Raw genomic sequence first — 26,526 nt, 5'->3', positions numbered from 1 at the left:
CGGTTTTGGCCGCTGCGGACCCGCAGCAGTTTTTGCTGCGGTGTACAGTACCATGATTCCCTATGGGAATCAAAAACCGCAATGCAGATGGTGCGGAATTTTCCGCGCGGATTATCTGCGGTTTTCAATCCGCAGAAAGAATTGACATGTCAATTCTTTCTGCGGATTCTCCTGCGGTTTGCCATCTCCTCCATTGAGGAGATGAAAAACCGCAGGGCAAAACAGCAGAGCAATCCGCAGGTAAAACCGCAGGTCTTTTGACCTGCGGTTTCACCTGCGGATTTTACAAAATCCGCGCGGATGAATCCGCACATAATCCGCAGCGTGTGCACACAGCCTAAAAGCATACTAATGCTAAATTCCCTTTTGTTGCATTTGGCTCTTTTCTAGTGACCATGTGCCGACATCCAACTGAAACCAAGTCACCCCCAGTTTACTGCTATGGAACTTGTACAGAGCAGATACGGAGCTGGCCAACATCAGAGATTTAGTCTCTCTCCCAGCCCCCTCCTTATAATAATGTCCTACACCGTGTAGCTTCCTACACTACAGCAAGTGCTAGGAAGAGATGAGCCAGAATTACTACATGGGGATAAAAATATTTATCCCCTTGTGTAATAAGTGTTTATGCTTTAAAAAAAAAACAAAAAAAAAAAAAACGCATCAGTGATCTCTCCTGATGTGCCAGTATTCACATTTGTGTATTCCATTTGTCAGTTTTCTCCCACCATTGAAATATGAAAAAGATGGCAGTGCTAGGTCAGTCGGTCTCGTGATTGACACCAGTAATGCCCAACAGACTGTCCGTGAAGTTTCTCAATTATAGGCGAGCATGAGTGTCCTTTTCTTGGACAAAAATGGTCTGCTCTGGGTAAATTTGATAAAATTTTGGATAGGTGGAATTCTTCCCATCTTACTCTACAAATGCATACTGACTTGACATCAGTGTAAGGAGTCAGGGTTTTTTTTTTTTTTGTTTTGGGGGCATCGCACAGGGGACATTGCAATGTAAAGTATTCGATGGCAAAATAGTAGCTGCTGTAGTTGTAGTTTAGGAACTTTGAATAAGTCATGTTTCCAGACATGTATAAGATCGAACGTTATTTACAATTCTATGTTTCTTTGTTAATAGGTTTATTATTTGTGTAATAGTATAAGGACTTGTATAATTTAAATGGCACAAGTGTTTCATTGTATATGTCTTATTGTCCTTTTGCAAATACTCCGTAGGTTACGCATGTATCACCTTGGATATAAACAAGAGTGCCCATTTAGCTCTATGTTTAATATATACAAGTATACGTGCTCTGTATCGTGCTTAATACTGTATACAAATGTGTATATTGTACATTTTATTTTGTGGTTAATAAACGAGTTTAAAAAAAAAAAAAAAAAAAATATGCCATTTTTGGTCAACTTGTGAGGGAGACCCCAGACAAAACCACCAATGCAGTGTGCAGTCGAAGCTGAAAGCCATCAAGGACACTTGCACCTTTTAGTAATGGCAACCTGCACACAGCTTGTCCCACTGGACAGGTACAAACTACTACTGCCGTTATCAAAGTATGGTTTTATTATACTTTCCTACAGCATGAAATACAATTCTAGAAGAAAGCATCCTTAGAGACTAACTGCACAATTCAAGTGCTGCGTAATATTTAGAGGCATAAAAAAAATAAAAAAAAACACTTTTGGAGGTATGAGCATTGTGGAGCAGACACAAGGCTAGATTAGGCTTTTCAGTTTGACTGGTAAAAAGACAGCTATAATCTGAGCAGTCATTGCTAATTACTTTGGCTCCACTACTTCTTGCACAAGGTCTGCAGTGTGGAGTGCCAACTTGAGATGGCAGCACAAAAACAAACTGAATGAGCAAAGACTCAAAAACATTAAGTGTCAAGCTGCAAGTAAAAAAAAAAAATATATCATAAAATGAGACACTTGGCTCTTAAATATTAAAAACTTTAGAAGTTGTAGCAGATCAGTCCCGTGTGAGCATTCCTTTCTCATACCCTAGAAATACAAAGAAACTCATTAAAAGGAACATCATGCCTATGGAACCATAGTCAACTACACAGCAATGACAAACATAATGGGCACAGTTATAAAAAGGTCAGTTTAATTAAAACTTGATTATTTTTCTATGTCAAATTCTCAATTGGTGATTTCTAATCTAGCAGCGGAGGCCAGACAGCCCTTTGGGAGATAAAATGTAGAGGTGCAAAGTCCTGTAGGGCTCAATATAGATTAATGGAGATCGCAAGGTGCAAGCATAATGTCCTATGAAGGTGATGTTAGTTAATGGGAACCTCTCACCACTTTACTGGCCTACCAGCTAAAAATCAGTTAATTGAGTGTCAGCTATGCATTCAACTACTTATGAAACCAAGACTACCCATGAATCGCCGATAATTTTTTTTCATTGCTCCTGCGCTGTATGGTAATGTGTTCGGTTCGGTCCGATGGGCGTTGCTTTGGTTCCCTCACTCCACCCCTCCTCGACTTGCTGTACACATTCCTTGACGTAAATAACGCAGATCGCTTAGAGATTTCGCATGTGCGCAGCATGCTTTGCCCAACTGCAGGCAAAGCCAAAATGCAGTACAGCGCATGCACTGCTTTTCGGCTTTGCCCACAGTTCGGCAAAGCATACTGCGCGAGATCCCATTTGACTGCAGTACTGCTTCTAGTCTTTGCCCGCAGTTGGGCAAAGCATACTGCGCACGCGCAAGATCCCATTTGATTGCACACACGTGAAAGCTAAGTGATATGCGTTATTCACGTCAAGAAATGCGTACAGCAAGCCGAGAAGGGGTGGAGTGAGGGAGCCAAAGCAACGCCCATCGAACTGGACCGGACACATTACCATACAGCGCGGGAGCAATAAAAAAAGATTTTATGGGCGATACATGGGGAGTCAGGTGGTTTCATAAGTAGTTGGGGAATACATAGCTGACACTCAATTAAGTTGAGGGCAGGGTGTTGTACCTCTACCAGCTTGTTTATTTTATGAATTAAGTGTGCAAGTACACACGTTTCTCACAAAATTAGAATATCAAAAAGTTAATATATTTCAGTTCAATACAAAAAGTGAAAGACATTATATTAGAATCATCACAAACCGTGATCTATTTCAAGGATTTATTGGTTTGTCGATTTTTGGATTTTCATTGGCTGTAAGCCATAGTCATTATCTCAGTAAATTAGGAAGCTTTTGCAGATGTTTTTTGTTAATGATTCTAAGTGTTCAAAAAGGTCCCCTAGTCTGTTTCAGTAGGCTCCACAATCATGAAGACTGCTGACATGACAGATGTCCAGAAGGCAGTCACTGACGCTCCACAAGGAGGGTAAGCCACAAAAGGTCATGGCTAAAGAAGCTGGCTGTTTACAAAGTGCTGAATCCAAGGATATTAATGGAAAGTGAAGTGGAAGGAAAAAGTTTGGTAAAAAAAGGCGCACAAGCAACCGGGATAACAACAGCCTTGAAAAGGATTGTTAAGAAAAGGCCATTCAAAAATTTATGGAAGATTTACAAGGAGTGGACTGCTTCTGGAGTCATTGCTTCAAGAGCCACCACACACAGACGTATCCAGGACATGGGCTACAAGTGTCACATTCCTTGTGTCAAGCCAATCATGTCTAGTAGACAACGTCAGAAGGGTCTTACCTGGGCCAAGGAGAAAAAGAACTGGACTGTTGCTCAGTGATCCAAGGTGTTGATTTCCAAATGAAATGCTAAGTTTATTTTCATCTGAAAACAAGGTCCGAGAGTCTGGAGGAAGAGTGGAGAGACACAATCCAAGCTGCTTGAGGTCTAGTGTGAAATTTCCACAAATCAGTGATGGTTTGGGGAGCCATGTCATCTGCTGGTGTAGGTCCACCATGTTTTATCAAGACCAAAGTCAGCACAGCCGTCTACCAGGAAATTTTACAGCACTTCATGCTTCCCTCTGCCGAAAAGCTTTTTGGAAGTGAAAATTGTATTCTCCAGCAGGGCTTGGCACCTGTCCACACTACCAAAAGTACCAATACCTGGTTTAAAAACAGTATCAGGGGCATGGCCTGAGCAGGATGTGAGCGGATGTCTGTGGCAGGAGCTCCCGCTCAGCTTCGGCTTTTTATACTGATTGCAGCCATTTAACTGGGGTCAAATACCCCTAAACATCGGAAGAACCCGCAGTTGGCACAGTGCACCAAGAACTGTGTACCTGCAGATGGATGGCCGGTAGGAGGAGCCGGAGAGACTGATCCAAGATGGCGCTGGCAGGGATGAGATGCTGAAGACTGGGTCGGAGGAGGTAGAGGTGGACCCCAGGGGATCTGTTGCAGCGGCTAAGCTGCAAAGATTTGCCCGGCAGGTAGATGCGACCCGGAGCCTGTGGTGACAAGCAGAAAGCAAAACAAGTCTGTGCGGTATGTGGAGACGGAGGAGATGGGGAGGAGGAGGGAGCATAAAGTGATGGAAGGAGCGGCGTCCGTATGCAGGAGGAAGATTAAAGGGACGGTGGAGAGATAGGGAAGGGCACCAATATGTGCATAAGTGGACTGCAAATTCCTGAGGAGCACACTCAAAGAAGTTTTTAAAGGTGGTCCTGCATTGTCATACTACCATTACAGATGTGGCAGCACAATTCGAAGTCATACAGGCCAATATGTCCAAGCTGCAGCTTTCAATGCATGTTACTAAGGCTAGAATGGGAGAGGCTGAAAAACATCAGCAGTGCAGAAGACTATATAACAAACAGACAAGGCTACTAAATGCATGATTGCTGCAATTTCTGCTATACAAGCAAAAAACGGATGACCTCGAGAACAGGTCTAGGCGCAATTAACGTACGGTTGATTGGGGTGCCTGAGAAGACACAAGGTTCAGCACCAACAGTTTTTTGAAAAATTGTTACTAAATAATATAGGTTTTGATAACTTGTCCTGCATGTATGCAATTGAAATATGCGCATCCCCTCCCCCCTGGACACCCTCCTAGAAAAGTGCTGGCCAAGGTCCTGTATTACCAAGACAGATGCAATTCTTAGACACGCTAGAGATCATTCAGATCTTAAGATAAATGGCTCCAGGATTTCCATATTTCCTGACTTCCCCATGGAGGTGCACAAACAGAGCCAAATTTGCGAATATTAAAGGAGAAGGCTAAGGGAGCTTGGCGTCACCTTCTTGATGCTGTACCCAGCCAAATTGAGAGTGGTTGCTGAGGGGGCAATAAAGTTTTTTTACGGAAGATAAAGAGGCACTCAGATGGCTGGACAGCAATGAGCAACACCTGCGATTGGCAAAAATCAAAGGACTGATGGTTCACAGGGTCGCACTTTTGCTTTTTTTCCTTTTTGGAGAGACTCTGCTCTTTTTCTCCATTTTGTATTTTTATTCCTGTTTTTTTGGATCATGTTTCCGGATCACTGTTATACACAAGTATTCTCCGGAAGAATTGGAAACTGTTGTAATTTACCTGGCTGCAATTTCCATGTCATGTGGAATTCCCAATTGATTGGGATATGTTGCGGGACTGTTGGACGGGGATGACAGACTGTTTCGGATAAAGTGCGTCCTCTACTCTAACAGGAGGAGATGGAAAGATGGGATGGGGTCTTGTTGGTTTATTGTTTGGGGGGTGGGGTGGGAGGCATTTATATGTTGTTCGTCACACCAGTCACTGCAATTATATTTTCAGCTGTAATTGGATGAAAGAATGTGGGGCAATATGTTCTGAGGAGGGAAAATGCATGGAAGAATGAGGATTGTGAGATGGAATGTCAGGGGCCTGGCATCTGGTGTTTAAATTTTTGAATGATGTTAAGCAGTCAGTGATCTGTCTACAAGAAACATGGTGAAAGAGAGAACGCATTCCCTAGCCAAAAGATGGATACAGGTGGGGTGTCATGCGACCTATTCAACATATTCCAGAGGCGTTAGCATCCTCGTCTGCTCCGGTATTCCTTTTGAGTATAATAAAGTAAACAGACCAGATGGGTAGATATGTATGCCTGCTTTGTTTGTAAACTGTATGGCTTTTCAGTGTGGCTGGTTTCCATATACGTATATTTTACCGCCATATTGTGGGAAACTGATCCACAGGGTCCTAGAGGTAGTGGAAGAATCTCCGGGAGTACCGTTTGATAGTGGGCAATTTTAATATTCCAGATACGCATTGGGACAGGGGTAGAGGAGAGGCACTGAGACCGGCAGGTAATTGTACCCTGTCTGGAGCGGTCTTGAAGGAAACTGCTCTGCGCGATTTAGGGTGTGAGCACACGTAAGCGTTTTTTTCCGCTTTTAAGCATTTTTACGGGCAAAAAACACTTACAAGAACCATCCCATTCATTTTAATGAATTCTGCACTTTGTGCATATTGATGCGTTTTTTTCCCGCGAAAAAAACCCGCAGCATGCTCATTAAGGTCACGGAAAAATGAGGCTGGGGATGCTCAGGAAAAAAAAAAACGCATAAAAATTGCACGGAAAACACTCGCGTTTCCTGGGAAGGAGTCCGGTTTTTAGTCAGGAATTTTCTGCATACGTGGGTACATGGCCTTATGGAGGATCTCTCATTCTGGTGTGTATAAATATTCTTGTTTCTCGTCTTCCTTTGAATCATTGTCGAGAATTGACCTGGTGCTGGGCAATAATGTTGGGCCTTGTTGGGGAGGCATCGTATCTGGCTAGAACTGTATCGGATCATTCCCCTATGAGCATGATACTTTAGCAGGCACAGAACTCACTCCCTTGAGGGCCCATGTGGAAGCTGAATCTGTTTTGGTTACAATTCATTGATTTGGACAGACATTTGGGTGGTGAGACCAGAGAATATTTCAAAATTAATTCAGTATTGGTGTGGGAAGCCATGAAGGCCTACTTTAGAGGGCTCTGTATAAAGAAATATCACGGGTAAAAGCAGAAACTGGCAGAAGAGATCAGATGTTGATTGGAGAATTGGAAGAAGCAGAGGAGGAATTAATCAGTCCCCGGAGGCACAGAGAAGGTTGAGAGAGGCACAGACCAGAGTATGTCAGACGGCAATGAAAGTGGCGGAACGTAAGAAATAGTTTCATAATATGAAATATTTTAAGGCGGGTGATAAGGCGGCCCATCTTCTTTCTTGGATAGTGGCAGCACAGAGAGCTTCCACACAGTCACTCTGAGGGGAAGGGACGGGTGTGAATATACTGGTAGTAAGGCAATTTTAGAGGTGATGGAGTATTATTCGGATCTTTACAAATCACGAGTGTGGCCAGTGGTGGAGGAGATTGATAGCCATTTGGAGGAGATACAGCTCTCCAGGCTCTCCATGGCGGATCAGAGGCTTCTTGAGGAGCCATTTAATCTGGAGGAACTTGATGCTGCTCTGACCTCTATGTCCAACGGTAAAGCCCCTGCTTTGCTGGAGGTGTACGGTGCTGGTCTAGTGGGGGGGGGGGGGGGGTGCCGCGGTCCATGCGAGAGGCAATTATTGTTGTACTGCCAAAGCAGGGAAAGGACCCAGTAGATCCAGCTTTGCATCGTGCAATCTCGTTAGAGACGACAGATATTAAAATACTGGCTAAGATGCTGGCTAACCGCCTTAAGGTGATAACAGTAATATATCGAGATGAATCTGGGTTTATGCTTAATAGTTCTATAGCACATAACCTTAGAAGACTGTTTCTTAACCTGCAGGCAAGCGCAAACAATGTGGGTCAGAGAGTTGTGGTGTCTTTAGATGCCACTAAGGCGTCTGACAGGTTGGAGTGGAGGCATTTGTGGGAAGTACTGAGGACTATGGGTTTCAGCAAGACATTTATAAGTTGGGTACAGCTGTTACACTCGTTTCCAAGGGCTAAGGTACGGGGGGGGGTGAATGGTCTTTTTGTCTGGGGATTTTCCATTGTTTAGGGGGACACGGCACGGGTGCCCTTTGTCTCCCTTGCTGTTTGCGATCGCAATAGAGCCTTTGGTGGTGGCAATAAGGAGGGATAGGTGTAAAAAGGGATATAAATATGGAAGTCATGAGGAGAATGTAGCCCTCTACGCGGATGATGTGCCGTTTCTGGGAGATGCACAGGAGTCTGAGGGTTGCTATGCATAGCATTACTAAATTTGGGATTTTTTCAGGACTATCCATTAATTGGGAAAAGTCCGTGTTGCTCACCTTGGACATGGCGGCTCCCGTACGGGTGGTTTATAAGTTTAAATATTTGGGCATTGTGATTTCAGCCAAGATAGAGGATTGTGAGCGGCTCAATGACTCCTTTGCTTGGGAGATTTCAGCAGCAGATTGGGGTCTGGAAGAGGCTATTCCTGTTGGTCGTGGGTAGAGCCGAATTGATTAAAATGATACTTATGCCTCAACTCCTCTACATGCTACATAATGCTCCAATGTGGTTGGCACAAAATAAATTTTACAGGATTTGGCGGCGTTCTTAAAACTTTTGAAATGCTTAGGAATGAGTTTCCTTTGAGCCAGAAGTTACTTTTTTAGTATCTACAGCTGAGACACACCCTAAATAAACAAAATGTAGTGTTGCGTGTGGTTCTGCAGTCAGATAGCATGTTAAATCTCATAGGACCTCGGAAGGACACGAGGGGGTTCATTACTTTAATGTATAGGGGCTTGCTGGACACTTTACTACGACATCCATTAATGTTGAGGGAGAAATGAATGGCAGATTTGGGTTATTTTTTGGAGTCTCAAAGGGAGTCCATACTACAATATATTCCCAGGGTGTCTATGAGCGAGGCTAGAAGGGTGTTGCAGCTGTATTTAGTCTATAGAGTGTACAGGACTCCAGTGTGGATGATGAAGGCAGGACTGAGAGGAGATTCAAAGTGCCCAAGATACTCTGAAGAGGGAGCAGACCTACATATGATGTGGTCGTTTTCTCGCCTTCAGCCCTTTTGGGTGAAGGTGCTTAATTTGAGTCAAGAGGTGATGGGAGTAAATATTTCACGTAATCAGTCGACTTGCCTCTTGGGACGTATGGATGATATTGCTACGGATGAATAGGGAAGATTGGCCATTGCCAAGCTGATGTGTGCTGCCAGGAAACTTATTGCAGTGCATTGGTTGGACGAGAAACCACCAGTTAAACGAGAATTTGTGAACAGAATAAACCTTATTGACCTCATGGAAAGATTATAATACAGAGCTACTGCAACATAGGTTGAGTAGTGCCTAATCGTTTCCGACAGAATTTATACTTGTACGATTGATCAATTGTAACGCTTTATGTAATTGTACCAAGCTGTGGTGACCTAGGTTGATAAGGGACATTGGGCAAAAGGTGTTACTTAAATTTAAAGATAGAGCAAAATCGTTCTGACTATTTTGTATCTGTTTGGAGTTTGAACCAGACAGTTACAATTTTGACTTATGCCTTAATAAAAAATACTTGATTTAAAAAAAATAAATAAAATCATCACAACAGTATCACTGATTGGCCAGCAAACTCACCTGACCTTAATCTCAGAGAATCTATGGGGTATTGTCTAGAGGAAGATGAGACACCAGACCCAACAATGCAGATGAGCTGAAGGCTGCTATCAAAGCAACCTGGCCTTCCATAACACCTCAGCAGTGTCACAGGCTGATAGACTCAAAAAACTGTAATGATTATATATGAGTCACTTTTTGTATTGAAGAACTGAATTACGGTAACTTTTTGATGATCTTCTAATTTAGTGAGAAGCACTTGTATGCAACCCTTTTTCACATGTATAGAACCATCAATTTAAAAAAAAAAAATAAACAAAAAGTTATAATCCAAGTAAGACAAAAAACAAAAAAAAACAAAAAAAAAACAAAAAACTGTTAACCGTACTGGTACTGTAGTATGCAACAGATTTTCCACACGCAAATCTACAATGCAATCTAAAGCATTTAGGTTATTTGGAAACATGTTCTAGAGATTGGAAAAAGTAAGAAAACAAAAATAAAAACCAACAACATTTTTATAAGTGTGCCCAGCTAATCAAATACTCATTTATTATTAGCACTAGAGTACATACTAGAATACAGTGGAATGTATATTAGAATATTGCAGCTCCGACACTATTTTGCCAATTGTGCTACTAGGAAAGTAGCCACAAAAAACGATTGTCTGCCAAATGACAGATTCACAGTTGTGCTACATTCATGGACAAACTTCAAAATAAGTCAAACCCAATTTACAGAAGTGTTGTCGGCAACAAATACCAACTGCTCTTGAAAAGCAATACATTTAATGCACAGCAGTAACGATAAAGCCTTTGTACGAGCCACATCACAGTACAAAAAACCATCCGCTAAGGCCTCTTTCACACTTCCGTTTTTTACAATCAGTCACAATCTGCCAGGTTTTGAAAAAAAACGGATCCTCAAAAATATTCTCTCTCCTGTGCCATCCGTTCACATCAGTTGAGAACAGATCCGCTTGTCCGCCTTTTTGGCGGATTATAACTGATGCAAAAAACTGAAGTGTGAAAGAGGCCGTAGGAATTGGAATATGGTTTCTGCTCCTGGTGCATGCAAACAGGAAACGGGTGTGTGCAAGAAAACTATAGGAACCCCTTGAAATCCAATAGTTTACCACATTCTACAATAACACTTGGTTTGCAGAGCTCTGGTGTCTGAATCCATTTAGGTGGAGTCAGAACAAAATGGACCGACTCCTAAAATAAATAGAGTAGCTCAATACAGTATGTAAATTTTTTCATAAGGAAAGCTAGGAATTGTCCTATAATTGTCTGATTTTGATCCAAGTATTTCTGCTTTTAGGCGAGATGAAACTGTGCTGCACTTTTTGTACGTGCCCAGTAGTGACCAGTGCTGTGGGGTCGGGAGTCAGGGAAATTCAGGAGTCGAAGGTTTGGCTCTCCATCTCCACAGCCCTGCTGGTTTGGAGGACCCAGTTATCCCTTGGGATTTTGTGTGGCTGCAGCAATGGTACATAGAGATGAGAGAGCACTAGAACACTTGGATGCTTGTTACTCAACCTTAGCAATTTCTAATGCTCGGATGCTAGTTTCGAGTAACAAGTATAATGAGCGTCAGTGAGAAACCCGAGCATTTTTCTGGCAAACCCTACAAAGAGGTCTGGGGGGCAGTGAAAATGTTGAAATGGATGGAAAAAGTACTGAATGGAAGAAGAACAGTATGGGGAAGACCCCTTGAAGCATCTCTAAGTCCCAGATTGCTGCTGAGAACAATGGCGTTAGACTTTTACTCCATTACTCCACAAAAAAAAAAAAAAAAAAAAAGACTGACCATAAAACATTAAAAAAATGGAGAAGTTTGAGTTTACAGAAACAAAAAACCTTTCCTGTATAACATGACTTGTACAAGAAAAAATATAAAAAGGATTAACAAAATAAAAGAGTAAACCAAGTTCAAACTTTTTTTTTTAATAAAAAAATTCCAGTGTAATTTTATGAAAGCAGCAAGAACTGCCAAAAACCATAGTGTACCAACTTTTTACTATTGAGGCTGCCTATGCGGCATCAATAGTAAAAGATTTTTTTTTTTTTAAATAATCAAAGTGTTCACCTTCCAGTGTCCCGCGCAGCCTTCTCGGGCCTCAGCGATGCTTCCGTTCCCAGTAATTCCTTGTGAGACCTTTGATGACCTCGTGGTCTCGCGATAATGTAGCGGACCCTATTCCTCGCAAGACCGCTACAGTATTGCGGGACTTAACATCAAAGGTCTCACAAGGCAATACTGGGAACGGAAGCATCGCTGAGGCCCGAGAAGGCTGCGCGGGACGCCGGAAGGTTAAAACTTTTTTTTTTAAATAATCAGTGTTCACCTTCCGGCAGATTTACCTGCGTTACATAGAAGGCAGCGGTTGGACGCAGCGAACATGTACTGCAGCCAAAGCGCTGCTAGTTATGGATTATGGGCACCTGGCCTTACATGGGTTCTTAGGGTGATGGCTCAAAATCAGCACCAGTATCAACGTTAGAGGCCTCCAATTTGCTCATCTGTGCACATAGACATGGACAAGCACTCCCCCCACTCCAATAAGAACTGTACCCTAGCTTAGCAATTTTTCTTTTTGCACCTCAGCAGTTGATAATTTCTCTTCACCTTAAACTCCTGACCACCAATAGAAGAAAACTCTAGTCAAATTTAGCAACTTGGAGTATCAGCATTTAGAGGCAGTCTACCATTTGTAATGCCATGTTCTCTTTAGAAGGAAGTATATAATTATAAATGCATGCAACACAAATTGATTGGTGCAGCTTTAAGACATTTCAGGAGAACTGTAGCATTGGTGTTAAGAATCGGCACAGATCACCATTTAGCAGCTTATTACTCTAATCCCAGTGAAATTAACCCGGCATGACTGTGTGCAGGGCAAGTATGCACACTTTACAATACAGTTGTGGCCAGCCATGACAAGTGTCTCGCTGTATAATTCTATTATCTATAGATCCAAGCTTGAATTTCTAAGACAGACCTGTCAGATCACAAGTGCTTCTAAGTTAGAATATCAAAAAAGTAAAATTTCAGTTCAATCCAAAAAGTGAAACTCATTATACAGTTATTACAAACAGAGTGATCTATTTTAAGTGTTAATTTATGTTAATGTTGATGATTATGGCTTACAGCCAATGAAAACCCAAAAGTCATTATCTTAGTAAATTAGAATACTTTATAACGCCAGCTTGAAAAAAATGATTTTAAAAATCTGAAATGTTAGCCTACTGAAATGTATATTCAGTAACTGCACTCAATACTTGGTCGGGGCTCCTTTTGCATCAATGCGGCATGGCATGGAGTTGATCAGCCTGTGGCACTGTTGAGGTGTTCTGGAAGCCCAGGTCGCTTTCAGAGCAGCCTTAAGCTCGTCTGCATTGTTGGGTCTGGTGTCTCATCTTCCTCTTGACAATACCCCATAGATTCTCTATGGGGTAAAGGTCAGGTGAGTTTGCTGGCCAATCAAGCACAGTGATACTGTTGTTTTTAAACCAGGTATTTGTACTTTTGGCAGTGTGGACAGGTACCAAGTCCTGCTGGAGAATTAAATTTCCATCTCCAAAAAGCTGGTCGGCAGAGGGAAGCATGAAGTGCTCTAAAATTTCTTGGTAGAATGCTGCGCTGATTTTGGTCTTGATAAAACACAATGGCCCTACACCAGCAGATGACATGGCTCCCCAAACCATCACTGATTGTGGGAACTTCACACTAGACCTCAAGCAGCTTGGATTGTGTGCCTCTCCACTCTTCCTCCAGACTCTGGGACCTTGATTTCCAAATGAAATGCAAAATTTACTTTCATCTGAAAACACCTTGGACCACTGAGCAACAGTCCAGTTCTTTTTCTCCTTGGCCCAGATAGACAACGCCAGAAGCATCTTATTAGTCATGAGTGGCTTGACACAAGGAATGTGACACTTGTAGCCCATGTCCTGATACGTCTGTGTGTGGTGGCTCTTCAAGCAATGACTCCAGCAGAAGTCCACTCCTTGTGAATCTCCCACAAATTTTGAATGGACTCTTACCAATCCTTTCAAGCCTGTGGTTATCCCAGTTGCTTGTGCACCTTTTTCTACCACTCTTCCTTCCACTCAACTTTCCATTAAATATGCTTGGACAGCCAGCTTCTTTAGCAATGACCTTTTGTGGCTTACCCTCCTTGTGGAGCGTGTCAATGACTGACTTCTGGACATTTGTCAAGTCAGCAGTCTTGCCCATGATGGTGGAGCCTACTGAAACAGACTAAGGGACCTTTTAAATGCTTATGAAGCCTTTGCAGGTGTTTTTTGTCAATTACCGTTATTGTAATTTACAGAGATCGTTACTTTTGGGTTTTCGTTGGCTGTAAGCCATAATCGATATACAGAAATAAACACTTGAAATAGATCACCGTTTGTAATGACTATATAATATGAGCTTAACCTTTTGAAGAACTGAAATAAATTTACTTTTTGATGATATTCTTATTTAGTGAGAAGCACTTTATTTACAATCCCAAAAACAACAACTTTACATCTTTAAGGCTATATTCACATGTCCAGTAATTTCCTTTAGAACTGGTTCAGCAGCAGTTGACAAAAGTTGCAGACCCACCATCATCCTGAAATAAAGTGCAGAAAACATGATCTTGATTTTTTTTCCACAATGACATTTATGGGAAAATGATCTGTTAAATAGCCATCCGATTTTCTCCCATTGGAAAAAAGGATCTGATTTTTGCTTGCTGGAGGTGGAAAAACATACCACTGGACATGTGAATATGCAAGTAATCATGCATTTGACACCGATCCAGCAAGAGGAAAAAAAAAACAAACACTTTAAATGGGAGAAAAGCACATGGGAATTTAACCCCTTCAAGACCCTGCCTTTCTTTTTTTGTTTGTTTTTGCTCCCTTCTTCCCAGAGCCATAACTTATTTTTCCGTCAATATGGCCATGTGAGGCTTGTTTTTTTGCGGGACGAGTTGTACTTTTGAACAACACCATTGGGTTTACCATGTCGTGTACTAGAAAACGGATAAAAAAAATTCCAAGTGTGGTGAAATTGCAAAAAAAAAGTGCAATCCCACACTTGTTTTTTGTTTAGCTTTTTTGCTAGGATCACTAAATGCTAAAACTGACCTGCCATTATGATTCTCCAGGTCATTACGAGTTCATTGACACCAAACATGTCTAGGTTCTTTATCAAAGTGATGAAAAAAAATTCCAAACTTTGAAAAAAAAAAAAAAAAAAAAGCGCCATTTTCTGAGAGCCGTAGTGTCTCCATTTTTTGTGATCTTGGGTCGGTTGAGAGCTTATTTTTTGGGTGCCGAGCTGACGTTTTTAGTGATACCATTATGGTGCAGATACGTTCTTTTGATCGCCTGTTATTGCAGTGTTGCAGCAAACAAAAAAGTAAATCTGGCATTTTGAATTTTTTTCTTGCTACGCCATTTAGCGATCAGCTTAATCCTTTATTGATATATCAGGTGATTCTGAAAGCGGGAATATCAAATGTGTGCTTGATGTTATTTTTCTTGTTTTATTTTGAATGGGGTGAAAGGGGGGGTGGATTTAAACCTATTTTTTTTTTTTTTTTTTTTAAAAACTACTGAATTGCTATGAGCACCGACCACCATGTGGTGCTCAGAGCAATCTGGCACTGTCAACCATAGAGCTCTCCAGGAGACCTCAGGTTGTTATGCCAACACCCCGGTGACCCCCGATCACGTGAAGGGGTCACCGGTGTGCGCATTTCCGGCCCGAAGGCCGGAAGTGTGCATTAAATGCCTCTGTCAGAGTTTGCCAGTGGCATGTAACTAGTTAATAGGCCACGACTCCACCTGCGCCTATTGCGGGCACATGTCTGAAGTTCAAAACAGCTGACATGTCCCGGTAAAGATGTGGGCTCAGTGCCGGAGCCCACATCAAAGGAAGGGAAGCGACCTCCGCAGTACTAGTTTTCCATTGACTTAAATTTTTTTTTTATTTTTTTTTTTTAAACAAAAGCAGATTAAAGTTTTTTTGTTCACGTGGACAGAAAGTATTAAGTTACGTACCAGTAAGGGTATTTTTCGGAAGCCCATGACAGCACCACGAGAGGGGATCCGCCCTTTAGGAACAGGAAACCTACAGATACAAAAAGGGTGGCACCTCTCCCACGCATCAGTTGGTTTACAGAGCTTGAGAGGCTACCATGGTTAGTACACAACATATAATATATACAACCTATCTACCCTATATAGCAGAAATATATATATATTTTTTTACACCATCTCCCACATACCGTAAATTGTGGACAATCTTCTAAAGGAGTGCACCCCTATATGTGAACAAGGGAGGGAACTAAGGGTGCTGTCATGGGCTTCCGAAAAATACCGTTACCGGTACGTAACTTAATACTTTATTCGGACTCCCATGACAGCACCACGAGAGAATTACAGAGATGTAAACTAATTTAGGGCGGGACTACAGCCTGCAGCACCCTTAGCCCGAAGGGGAGATCTGAAGAGGCACCCATATCTAATCGATAGTGGTTAAAAAAGGTGGAAGGAGATGACCAGGTGGCCGCCTTACATATCTGATCAATTGACACTCCAGATCTTTCTGCCCAAGATGATGCCATGGCACGAGTGGAATGCGCCCTCAGGTTCTGCGGAGCCGGACCTCCACCTGCTGTGTAGGCAAGAGAGATAGCCTCCCTAATCCACCTCGCTAATGTGCGTTTTGATACCCTACAACCTTTCCTGGGACCTTGGAAGGATAGGAATAATGCATTCTCCTTCTTCCAAGTATCCGTGGCTGCTAAATATTTAAGTAAGCATCTCCTAATATCTAATGCCTGAAGTTTTTGCTCCTTAGGGTTGGTCGGATTAGGGAGGAAGGAAGGCAGAACTATCTCTTGTGTCCTGTGAAATTGTGATGCTACCTTGGGAAGGTATGCTGGATCTGGCCTTAGGATTACTCTATCCTGTAAGAACTCTGTGTAAGGGGGCAATCTGGAAAGTGCCTGTATGTCGCTCACTCTACGTGCGGATGTTATTGCCACTAGAAAAGCTGCCTTAAGAGATATAATCTTTAATGAGGCCGAATCCAGAGGTTCAAATGGTTTTTCTGTCAAGGCCGTAAGGACTAAATTTAAGTCCCAAGGTACACATCTGTCTTTGTGTATGGGTCTCGATCTAGCCGCTGCTTTGATGAACCTTGCTACCCAATAGTTATTGGCAATATCACATGCAAACAAGGCCCCTAAGGCTGAAACTTGTACTTTTAATGTACTTGTGGAGAGACCCAATTCGAGACCCTTCTGGAGAAATTCCAGAATATGTTTCGTGGGAATTCCGTCTCTGGCGTCAAACTGAAAGGTGGACAGGAATCGCTTCCAGGTCCTAGCATAAATGTTAGTGGTAGTCAATTTCCTGCTTTTTAGGAGGGTATCAATTAACTTCTTGGAGAACCCTCTATCCTCTAACAGTGACCTTTCAAAGACCACGCCGTCAAATGGAGTCTCGCTACTTGTGGGTGGCTGACTGGCCCCTGGTAGAGGAGATCCAGAAGGATCGGCAGCACCCAGGGATCGCATACAGACATGGTCCCGACCGGAAGTCACGCGGGACGCCCGGGAGCTTCGGGATACCGCGCTCCCTGGTCGCAGCGTCCCCCGCAGCGCGCCGGCCACCGCACCAGCGCCGCCGGATCCGGGGGCCCCCGGGGGGAAACATACTCACCGGCGGCAGCCTTTATTCTGGAGTCGGACATCCTCCGGACGCCGCTCCCTGCTGACTACGCCACCGCCGTGCTACCCATCCTGGGCCACCGTGGCGTCTTCCAGGGATCCGCACCAGGCCGAGGTAGGAGACCCCCCCGCTACCTGTATCGGCCGGCCGGCCTGGGATCCTGGTCTTCTGTAGGATCCCGTCCCTTCAGGAACAGGAAACCAACTGATGCGTGGGAGAGGTGCCGCCCTTTTTGTATCTGTAGGTTTCCTGTTCCTAAAGGGCGGATCCCCTCTCTCGTGGTGCTGTCATGGGAGTCCGAATAAAGTGTCTGCACAACATTCGTCAACAGATTGCTGCTGGATCATTTTAATGGCTCAGTACTGGACATGTGAACACATGGTCAATGCTGCATTATCCCTCCTGGAGATACTTAGTAATTACCATACCCATCATGGCCTATAAAACCTCTTAATCAGTGCTGACAGACAAAAGGCACCACCATAAACCTATGCATTTTAGTCACACCTGCCAAAGAGGTCACAGCTCAGTCGACAATTTAAAGAAAATGAATGATTGGACATGTCTGTTTCAACATGACATCAGTAACCCTGAAGCTTTCCTCCTCTCCCCATTTAGAATGCATGCAAGAATGGACAAACCAAGTATATAGAAGGGTCAGTGGTTACGCTGTCAGGTGAGCACCAGATATTTAAAGGGAATCTGTCACCGGAAGTTGCAGGCCTATGTAAATGGCCTGGGTCCAGTCAGATGGGCGGTGTTTGTTCTTTCTCCACCCCATCCGTGGCCCCCGTCCGCAATCTTCTCCGGTATTAAAGTAGTTCTCCATAGTTTGCGCGTGCGCAAAGCAATCTTGTTCCCATGTCCCAGAAGTATTTTGCTGTGTTCCAAGACATAGTGTACCGGCGCATGTGCAATAATGATCATCAGCTTTGCCCGCAGTTGGGTAAAGCAAACTGCGCGTGCGCGAAGCAAGATTGCTTTGCGCACGCACAAACTATGGAGAACTACTTTAATACCAGAGAAGATCGCGGACGGGGGTCACGGATGGGGAGGAGAAAGAACTAACACCGCCCATCGGACCGGACCCAGGCCTGCAACTTCCGGTGACAGATTTCCTTTAATTATCATCAACATGTAGGATGTCAAACTGTAAGCCATATAGTCATTGTTAAGGTACTGTCACACTAAGCGATATCGCTAGCAATATCGCTATAACTTGTGACGTTATAGCAATATCGCTGTGTGTGATACTTACCTACAACCCGCTCCCCAGCTGCTCATCGCGCGAGAACGTCCAGGACTGTTTCTCGTCGTCAGCTTCCTGCTGTGACGATGAGCGACGCGTGGAGCCGGGCGGGAGGACGCAGGATCGCCTGGTGTGACAGGTAAGTAGCGACCCCCGTCCCCAGCGATGTCGCTAGTGAGATCTGCCTGTGTGGCAGCTCACTAGCGACCACTTAGTGATGTACCAGCGATCCTGACCGCGTCATATCGCTGGCTGGGATCGCTGGTACATCGCTAAGTGTGACTGCACCTGTAGTCTTGTGCAATTTTCAGAAGATACAGTGCAAAAGGCCACACTCCCTTCCGCAAATACTGTATATCTATGCATAGAGAAAAGTTAGTGAACCAGTAATTGTAACGGGACAGGAGAATGTACTGTGTATGAGGCCTTCTCTTCAGACAAAGTTTCAGCAGCCAATCCTTTAATCATTTCATTCAGCAGACACTTAACCCCTTTCCGACATGCGCCGTACCAGTACAGCGCATATCTCCCTTTCTGATGAGGGCTCCGGCAGTGAGCCTACCTCAAAGCCGGGACATGTCAGCTGTTTTGAATAGCTGACATGTGCCCGCAATAGCCGCTGGCGGAATCGCGATCCACCCGGGGCTATTAACTAGTTAAATGCCGCTGTCAAACTGACAGTGGCATTTAACAAGCGCTTCCGGCTATCGGGCCGGAAATACGCTCACCCGTGACCCGGGTCACCGGTGTGTCGGCATGACAACCAGAGGTGTCCTTTAGATCTCTATGGTTGTTGATGCCGGATTGCTATGAGCGTCATTCGGTGGTCGGCGCTCATAGCAAGTCTAATTCTGCAACATAGAAACGATCTGAGCTTCACCTGTATGTAGCAGAGCAGATTTTAAACATTACAAAGAAAAATATGTAAAAGTTCAAGTCACCCCTCCCACGTGGCCCCATTCAGGATAAAACTATAAATAAAAAAAAAAATAAAAAATAAATTTAAACCCGATCGCTAATTGGCATAGCTAGAAAAAAAAAAAAAAAAGTTTAACAACGCCATAATTCCTTTTTTTTGGTTGCCTCGACATTGTGTTAAAATGCAATAACGGCGATCAAAAGAACGTATCTGCACCAAAACAGTATCACTAAAAACGTCAGCTCGGCACACAAAAAATAAGCCCTTACCCAACCCCAGATCACGAAAAATGGAGACGCTACGGGTATCGGAAAATGGCGCAATTTTTTTTTTTTTTTTTTTTTAACAAAGTTTGGACACCAAACATGTCTAGGTTCATTTTTATCTATGAAGTCATAATGACCTGGAAAATCATAATGACAGGTCAGTTTAGCATTTAGTGAACATGGTGAAAAATAACAAAACAAGTGTGGGATTGCATGGTCCTTGCAGTTTCACTGCATTTGGAATTTAGCACTTGGAGGAAGGGGAGTGAAAAAGAAACACAACAACAAAAATGGGCTCCGATGCGAAGGGGTTAACAGATAGATCCTTTTTCCAGATATTAGCTGCCACCATGTTAGCTGCCACCATGATGTGACTGGCAGCAGGTATTTTTCCCCCCTTTCTCCATTGAAAATGGAGCACTTGTGACAGCGCTCACAAGTATGGGGAAGTTTGAGTGATGTTGTTCTGACAAGTTATTTTTGGAGACAGCCATCTTGTGTGCATCAAGACCACAATCTATAAAGAGCAGTATGGCTACAGTTGCAAAACGCCAATTGATCAGAAAAATATTTGTTCAATCAGCCACCAATTCCTAACATGTATGGTCACCTTAATGCTGGATGTGGCTCCGTAGCTAAACAAAAAAAAAAAAAAAAGCAAAAGCAACAAACTATAGGAAAGCAAGCGCACAACAATGCATAGTTTAGCTTCATCAAGAAGGGAACAAAAAAAAAAAAAAAAAAAGAACACAAACAGAACTGCACTTTCAAGCTAGCACATATCAACTTATAGACTCCTCTACCTGGAGTACCCCTTTTAAAAAGAAAAAAGATCATTAATCTGATGAACATACCTTCTGAAACTATAAAGCCAACATCTGAAGTGTTTCTAATGCGGATCGGGAATGTGAAATGCAGAATAAGCCATGGCAGTGCAGCACAAATCCTGACATGTGGGTCAGCGCTCTGCCTCTGCTCCTCGCCTGTTACGCAACAGTTCACATTATGCACCATGATGGCTGGCATAGAAGGCAATTACAGCTTGTTTTATTAGTCATCGCTCCCTCCATTTTCCTGGACAAGTAATAAAGTAGCTGTGAAATTAGCATTCATGGATCCAGAGTGGAAACTGGAGGGGGTAGAGCATTGCAGCACACAGATCTAATGACTGCAGCTGGCTACACCCCCGAATCTCAGACTGCATGGAAGATGTTATGCAGTGGTTGGCAATGCCCCATGATGTGGCATTATGTCCCAGAGAGGAGGGAAGCGCTGAGGCTGCTCCACTGTATAGTAGCTACTAGCAACAAGTCTTCTCCTGGACATATCTTAATCTCCATGGAGTACTTTTTAAGATCAAAGTCACTGGTACTAAATATCAAGGATGAGTTTGTCTGATGAATGGCCCAGGCTTCAGGGAAAGGCAACTGCTTAAGGACCCTAAACAGAACATCGGGGGCTTAACCATGAGTAAATGTTTAAGGGGACCGCGGACTCTCTCCTGGATGAGAATTTAACGGTCTGATTTTGGACTGCTGATCTTTTTTCCCCCCTCTGGTAAATTTTCTTAGAGCAACACAGAAACAACCAGCAGAGACTTCTGACTGCTATATATTGTGTATGCAGCCTTTAACAGTCAGCACAGACTCGTGCTCTGACTGGGCACAATGCAACATAGGCTCCCATTCAACTGCAGCATTCACAGGATCGCTAACAGATTACACTGCTCGTGTACAGACCGCAAAGGACAAGAGGCCCACATAGAAAACAAACCACAGATGCAGACTTTTTGTAAGCACTGAAAGGGGGTTTTCCTCTGCTAAAAATACATATTATATGCTCATTAAGACAACCTAGAAAAATTACTCCTATTTGAAAACAAAAAAAAAACAACACATCTTTATTTCAAAGATAAACCGTTAAAAAGGAGATTGCATTACAGAATGAAGAAACTGGTATACAAATCAACATTGCATGAATTGTTAGAAGTGTGTAAAATAGCTTGATCCATGGGGAGTACAGACACACATAACCAAATAGTGCTCATAAAGAAATTTATATAGCGCCATTGATTCCATGGTGCTGTACATGAGAAGGGGTTACATACAAATTACAGATCTCACTTACAGTAAACAAACTAACAATCACAGACTGATACAGAGGGGAGAGAGGACCCTGCCCTTTCAGGCTTACATGCTACAGGATGGTGGGAAGGAGACAGTAATGTAGGGAAGGAGACTATAATGTAATAGTACCACCTAGTGGTGTTGAAAAGTATAGAGCATGACAGTATTAGGGATATGCCTATATACATGTGTCCATATACAACTATTTATTTTGAATGGATCCAAATGCTAAGGAAAGTGCCAGTGCTACTATGAAATGAGGTATAGAAAGTGGAAAGGATTATTGGTGAGCCTCCAAAAACGTGGTCAGATAAGCATCTCCCCAACATGAGGAGCATACAAAACATTTCGGTAGTACATAAAGTATAGTTACCAGCATGAACTCTCTAACGTACAGTACGTTTCGCTGATATCTTCCTCAGAAGATTTTATGCTACTTATGCTGGGGAGCTGCTTGTCTGACCACGTTTTGGAGGCTCACCAATATGCATTTGCACTTCATATACTTCATTTCATATTAAATCACCTTAAAATTGCCAAGTAAATATAACTATAAGCTCACCAGTCACAGAATGTATACACCAAGATGAGGCTCAAACCGAGCCCCGAATAGAACATGAGCATTAACCCTTAGATTTAAATATCAAAAATGCATCAAAAACATTTGCATAATTAAGTTACAAAGTACAGAAAAATATTAACGACAAAATGATATGGAGCCAGTTTGTCATTAATATTTGTTTCTGTACTTTGTAACTTAATTATGCAAATATTTTTATGTTTGATTACTAAATTTTTGATATTTAAATTTAAGGGTTAATGCTCCTGTTCTATTCAGGGCTCGGTTTGAGCCTCAATTTGGTGTATACATACTTAATTTCATAGTAGCACTGGCACTTTCCTTAGCATGTGGATCAAGTCAAAATAAAACTGTTGTAACGGACACATATGTAGGCATATATCCCTAATACTGTCACTCTTTATACTTTCCAACACCACTAGGCAGTACTATTGCATTATATTTGTTTCATTTCTTTTTGACCACCATTTGGGTGTGCATGCATGTCTGCACTCCAGATGAGCAAGCCATTTTTCACAACATTTCATGTAATATTCATTCATATACCAGTTTCTTCATTCTGTAATATATCTCCTTTAACGGTTTATCTTTTTGTTGAAATAAAGATATAGATATTTGATGATTATGCTCCATAGGGGAGTATTTTTTGTAGGTGATCTTATGATATTTACTCCCATAGGTTCTTATATGTTTAATATACAGCTCTCAGGAAATCACAGACCACACCAGAGTCCCCATTAAGTGTCAGTTGCCTATCAATTGTAGAAAATCTGCAACATATCAAAGGCAGCAAACTATAGCCTGTCAAGACTCCATTCAGTTGTCAGTGAATTTTCTACTGTGGGAATTTAAAAAAAAAAAAAAAAAAAAACTCACGACAGGTGTATAGCACCAAAGAGTGATTGTTACATGTTTTAGCCATGGCTAGACCATGTCCATGATTCACAGATTTCTGAATGAGGTCTAACATGCAAGACTAGACATTAACCAACAGCAGAGATAACAAATATTAGCCCTGATCATGTCAGTGAATCTCCACTGACCAAGATTTCAAGCTACAATCGGATTACTAAATTACCGGACACCTAGACCAAGTGAAACATTACATACATACTGGGGAAAATGGGCATTTAATACACTGCCGATTTGCACATTTTCCGACCTACACGAAAAAAAAAAAAAAAGTGGACAGGTCTGTAATTTTCTATTGTAGGCACACTTCAGAGAGAATCTAAAAATAAACAGAAAAATCACACTATGATTTTTTTTTTTTTTTTTTTACATAATTTGCATTTTATTGCAGGAAATGAGTATTTGATACAATAGAAAAACAGAACTTAATATTTGGTACTGAAACCTTTGTTTGCAATTACAGAGGTCAGATGTTTCTTGTAGTTCTTGACCAAGTTTGCACACACTGCAGCAGGGATTTTGGCCCACTCCTCCATACAGATCTTCTCCAGGCCTTTCAGGTTTCGGAGCTCTCGCTGGGCAACACCGAGTTTCAGCTCCATCCAAAGATTTTCTATTTTCAGATCTGGAGACTGGTTAGGCCCCTCCAGGACCTTGAAATGCTTCTTATAGAGCCACTCCTTAGTTGCCCTGGCTGTGTGTTTCGGGTCACTGTCATGCTGGAACACCCAGTCACAACCCATCTTTATTGCTCTTACTGAGGAGGTTGTTGGCCAAAATCTCCTGATACATGACCCCCACCCCCAAGTATGAGTTTTTCCCAACCATGTTTCATAGTTGGGACAGTGTTTTGGGGGTTGTACTCCTTCCCACAAACACGGCAAGTGGAGTTGATACCAAAAAGTTCTATTTTGGTCTCATCTGACCACATGACCTTCTTCCATGCCTTCTTGGGATCATCCAGACAGTCAATAGCAAACTACAAATGGGCCTGGACATGTGCTGACGTGAGCAGGGGAACCCTGCATGCCCTGCAGGATTTTAGTCCATGATGGCATAGTGTTACTAACTAATGTCTGAGACAGTGGTCCCAGCACTCTTCAGGTCATTAACCAGGTTGGTCACACTCGTCAGACATAGTGTTTGACAAGTGTGACCAGGTTTTTACTATTGAGGCTGCCTATGCGGCATCAATAGTAAAAGATAGGATGTTAAAATGCTAAAATCGAGGTATATTTACCTTCCGGCGTCCCGTGCTGCATTCCCGGGCCACAGCGTTCCCAGTAATGCCTTGCCAGACCTGTGATGACAGTCTCGCGTTGCTATAGCAATCTCACGAGACTGCTAGAGTCACGCGAGGCTACATCACTGGACCGTGCCGCAAGGCATTACTGGGAACGCTGTGGCCCGGGAATGCAGCGCGGGATGACGGAAGGTAAATATACCCCGATTTTTTATTCTTTTTTTACAGGGGTATGGTACCCAGGGCCTGGAGGACAGTCTCCTCTCCTCCACACCGTGGGTACCAACCGCACATGAGACGCTTAACTTCCCGCATGGTGGGCATAGCCACATGCGGGAAGTAAGCGATTCTCATGCATTCTTATGGGTGCGGAATCGAGGCAATTCTTTGCGATTCCACACAAAAGAATGAGCATGTTGTGATTTTTTCCGCGATGCGATTCTGCCGCGGAAAAAAGCGCAGCATTAGCACAGCATGTGCGGAACGCCATAGGAATGCATGGGGTGCGTTCTGTACACGATTTTTAAACGTTTTCGTGCCGAAAATCGCGGCAAAAACGCTTAAAAATCGCTACGTGGGCACACAGCCTTATACAGGTAATCATTGCAAAGTAGGAGGGCTTTTAAAAAAAAAAAAACTAAGGTCTGTGAAAGCCATTCTTGGTGGTTGGTAGGTGATCAAATACTTCATGAAATTGCATTTTATCGCATCAAATAAGTAATAATGTGACTTTGTTTTCTATTTTTTAGACTGTCTCACAGTTGAAGAGCACCTACGATAAAACTTACAGACCCCTTCCTTCTTTGTAGGTGGGAAAACTTGCAAAATCTGCAGAGTATCAAATATTTTACACTCAGTGGGGAAAAAAGTATTAGTTCAAATGTCAAAAGAGTTCATAAGATGTACTTACAAAACCGCACATTTATAGGCCAGATCATTATGGAGCTCAGTGACAGAGCAGCCACTAGAGCGACAGCTCCAGTTATGGTCACCATTACCCAGTGATAGAATGAAGTACAGGCTGGACAACAGTACTCAGTCCTAAGGGAAGAAAAATAAACCGTCAGATTGTACCAAGAATTACTTATCAAGCTCAAAGTAGGACTTATTTTTAAAGGAGAGTGGGCTTAGATATCTCTTATGGGAAAAAAAAAACAAAAAAAAACAAAACACAAAACAAATTACATTCTTAAAATATAGACTGTCAATTTCGACAAGATTAACCAGTAATCTTTTTACTGAAGGTAAGCAGCTGGTGATGACTGGCAGCAGCTAATTCGCTTTTGTCCACTTTGCCTCATGCACTTTTGCACTCATGCAAACAGTTTGCCTCATGCACTTTTGAAGTTTGGAGAATCTTTCCATATTCTCTTGCATTACATATACAGGGTTGGCCACTTATATGGATACACCTAAATAAGTTGGGAATGGCTGGTGATAGCAACTTCCTGCTTGTGGCACATTAGTATATGGGAGGGGGGAAACTTTTCAAGATGTGTGGTGACCATGGTGGCCATTTTGAAGTTGGCCATTTTGGATCCAACTTTAGTTTTTTCCCTAATGGGAAGAGGGTCATGTGACATATCAAACTATTGAGTATTTCACAAGAAAAACAATGGTGTGCTTGGTTTTAACAGAACTTTCTTTCATGAGGTATTTAAAAGTTTCTCTTTGTTTACAGCCATTGACATGTCGCAGAGGTTAATACGCGAGGAGCGGATAGAAATTGTGTTGATGTCTGAACACAGTACCCGGGTCATTGCAGCAGATTTCAATGCAAGACGCCCTACACAAGAAAACTGTCACCATTCCCATTTTATTTAGGTGTATCCATATAAATGGCCCACCCAAAACAGTTTGCCTCATCACTGAACATAATGTTCTGTGTAAACTGAGGGTCCTGTTCCAGTTTTTGTTTTGCCCATTCTGCAAATTCAGAGTGCCGATCTGGGTCACCAACCATTCCAATTTTATTTAGGTGTATTCATACAAGTGGCTCACCCTGAAAATTAGATATATGTTAGATTTCTGCAACCAAACGGCCAGATTTATTGAGACAGGCATGGTTCACA

At 42.6% G+C, this 26,526-nt stretch overlaps 1 protein-coding gene across 2 annotated transcripts in view; it reads right to left on the bottom strand.

Moving 5' to 3' along the window:
• Nucleotides 1–26,526, bottom strand: part of MFSD12 (major facilitator superfamily domain containing 12) — a 116,297-nt gene that overhangs the window by 11,132 nt on the left and 78,639 nt on the right. The window contains exons 9-10 of one of the 2 annotated variants that reach the window (XM_073543760.1): nucleotides 25,365–25,495; nucleotides 1,556–2,013 (exon numbers count right to left, since the gene is read on the bottom strand). In XM_073543760.1, the coding sequence (XP_073399861.1) occupies nucleotides 1,982–2,013; nucleotides 25,365–25,495 (163 nt within the window). In that variant the 3' untranslated portion in view covers nucleotides 1,556–1,981. Of the gene's footprint in view, nucleotides 1–1,555; nucleotides 2,014–25,364; nucleotides 25,496–26,526 lie in introns of those variants that run through there. The other variant, XM_073543753.1, reaches the window with a different exon arrangement.

The sequence above is a fragment of the Dendrobates tinctorius genome, unplaced genomic scaffold, assembly GCF_039654945.1.
Source record: "Dendrobates tinctorius isolate UK_male_01 unplaced genomic scaffold, ASM3965494v1 ptg000011l, whole genome shotgun sequence".
Lineage (NCBI taxonomy): Eukaryota > Metazoa > Chordata > Amphibia > Anura > Dendrobatidae > Dendrobates > Dendrobates tinctorius.
The sequence above is the reverse complement of the archived record's forward strand: the minus strand, read 5'-3'. Positions and strand labels throughout refer to the sequence as shown.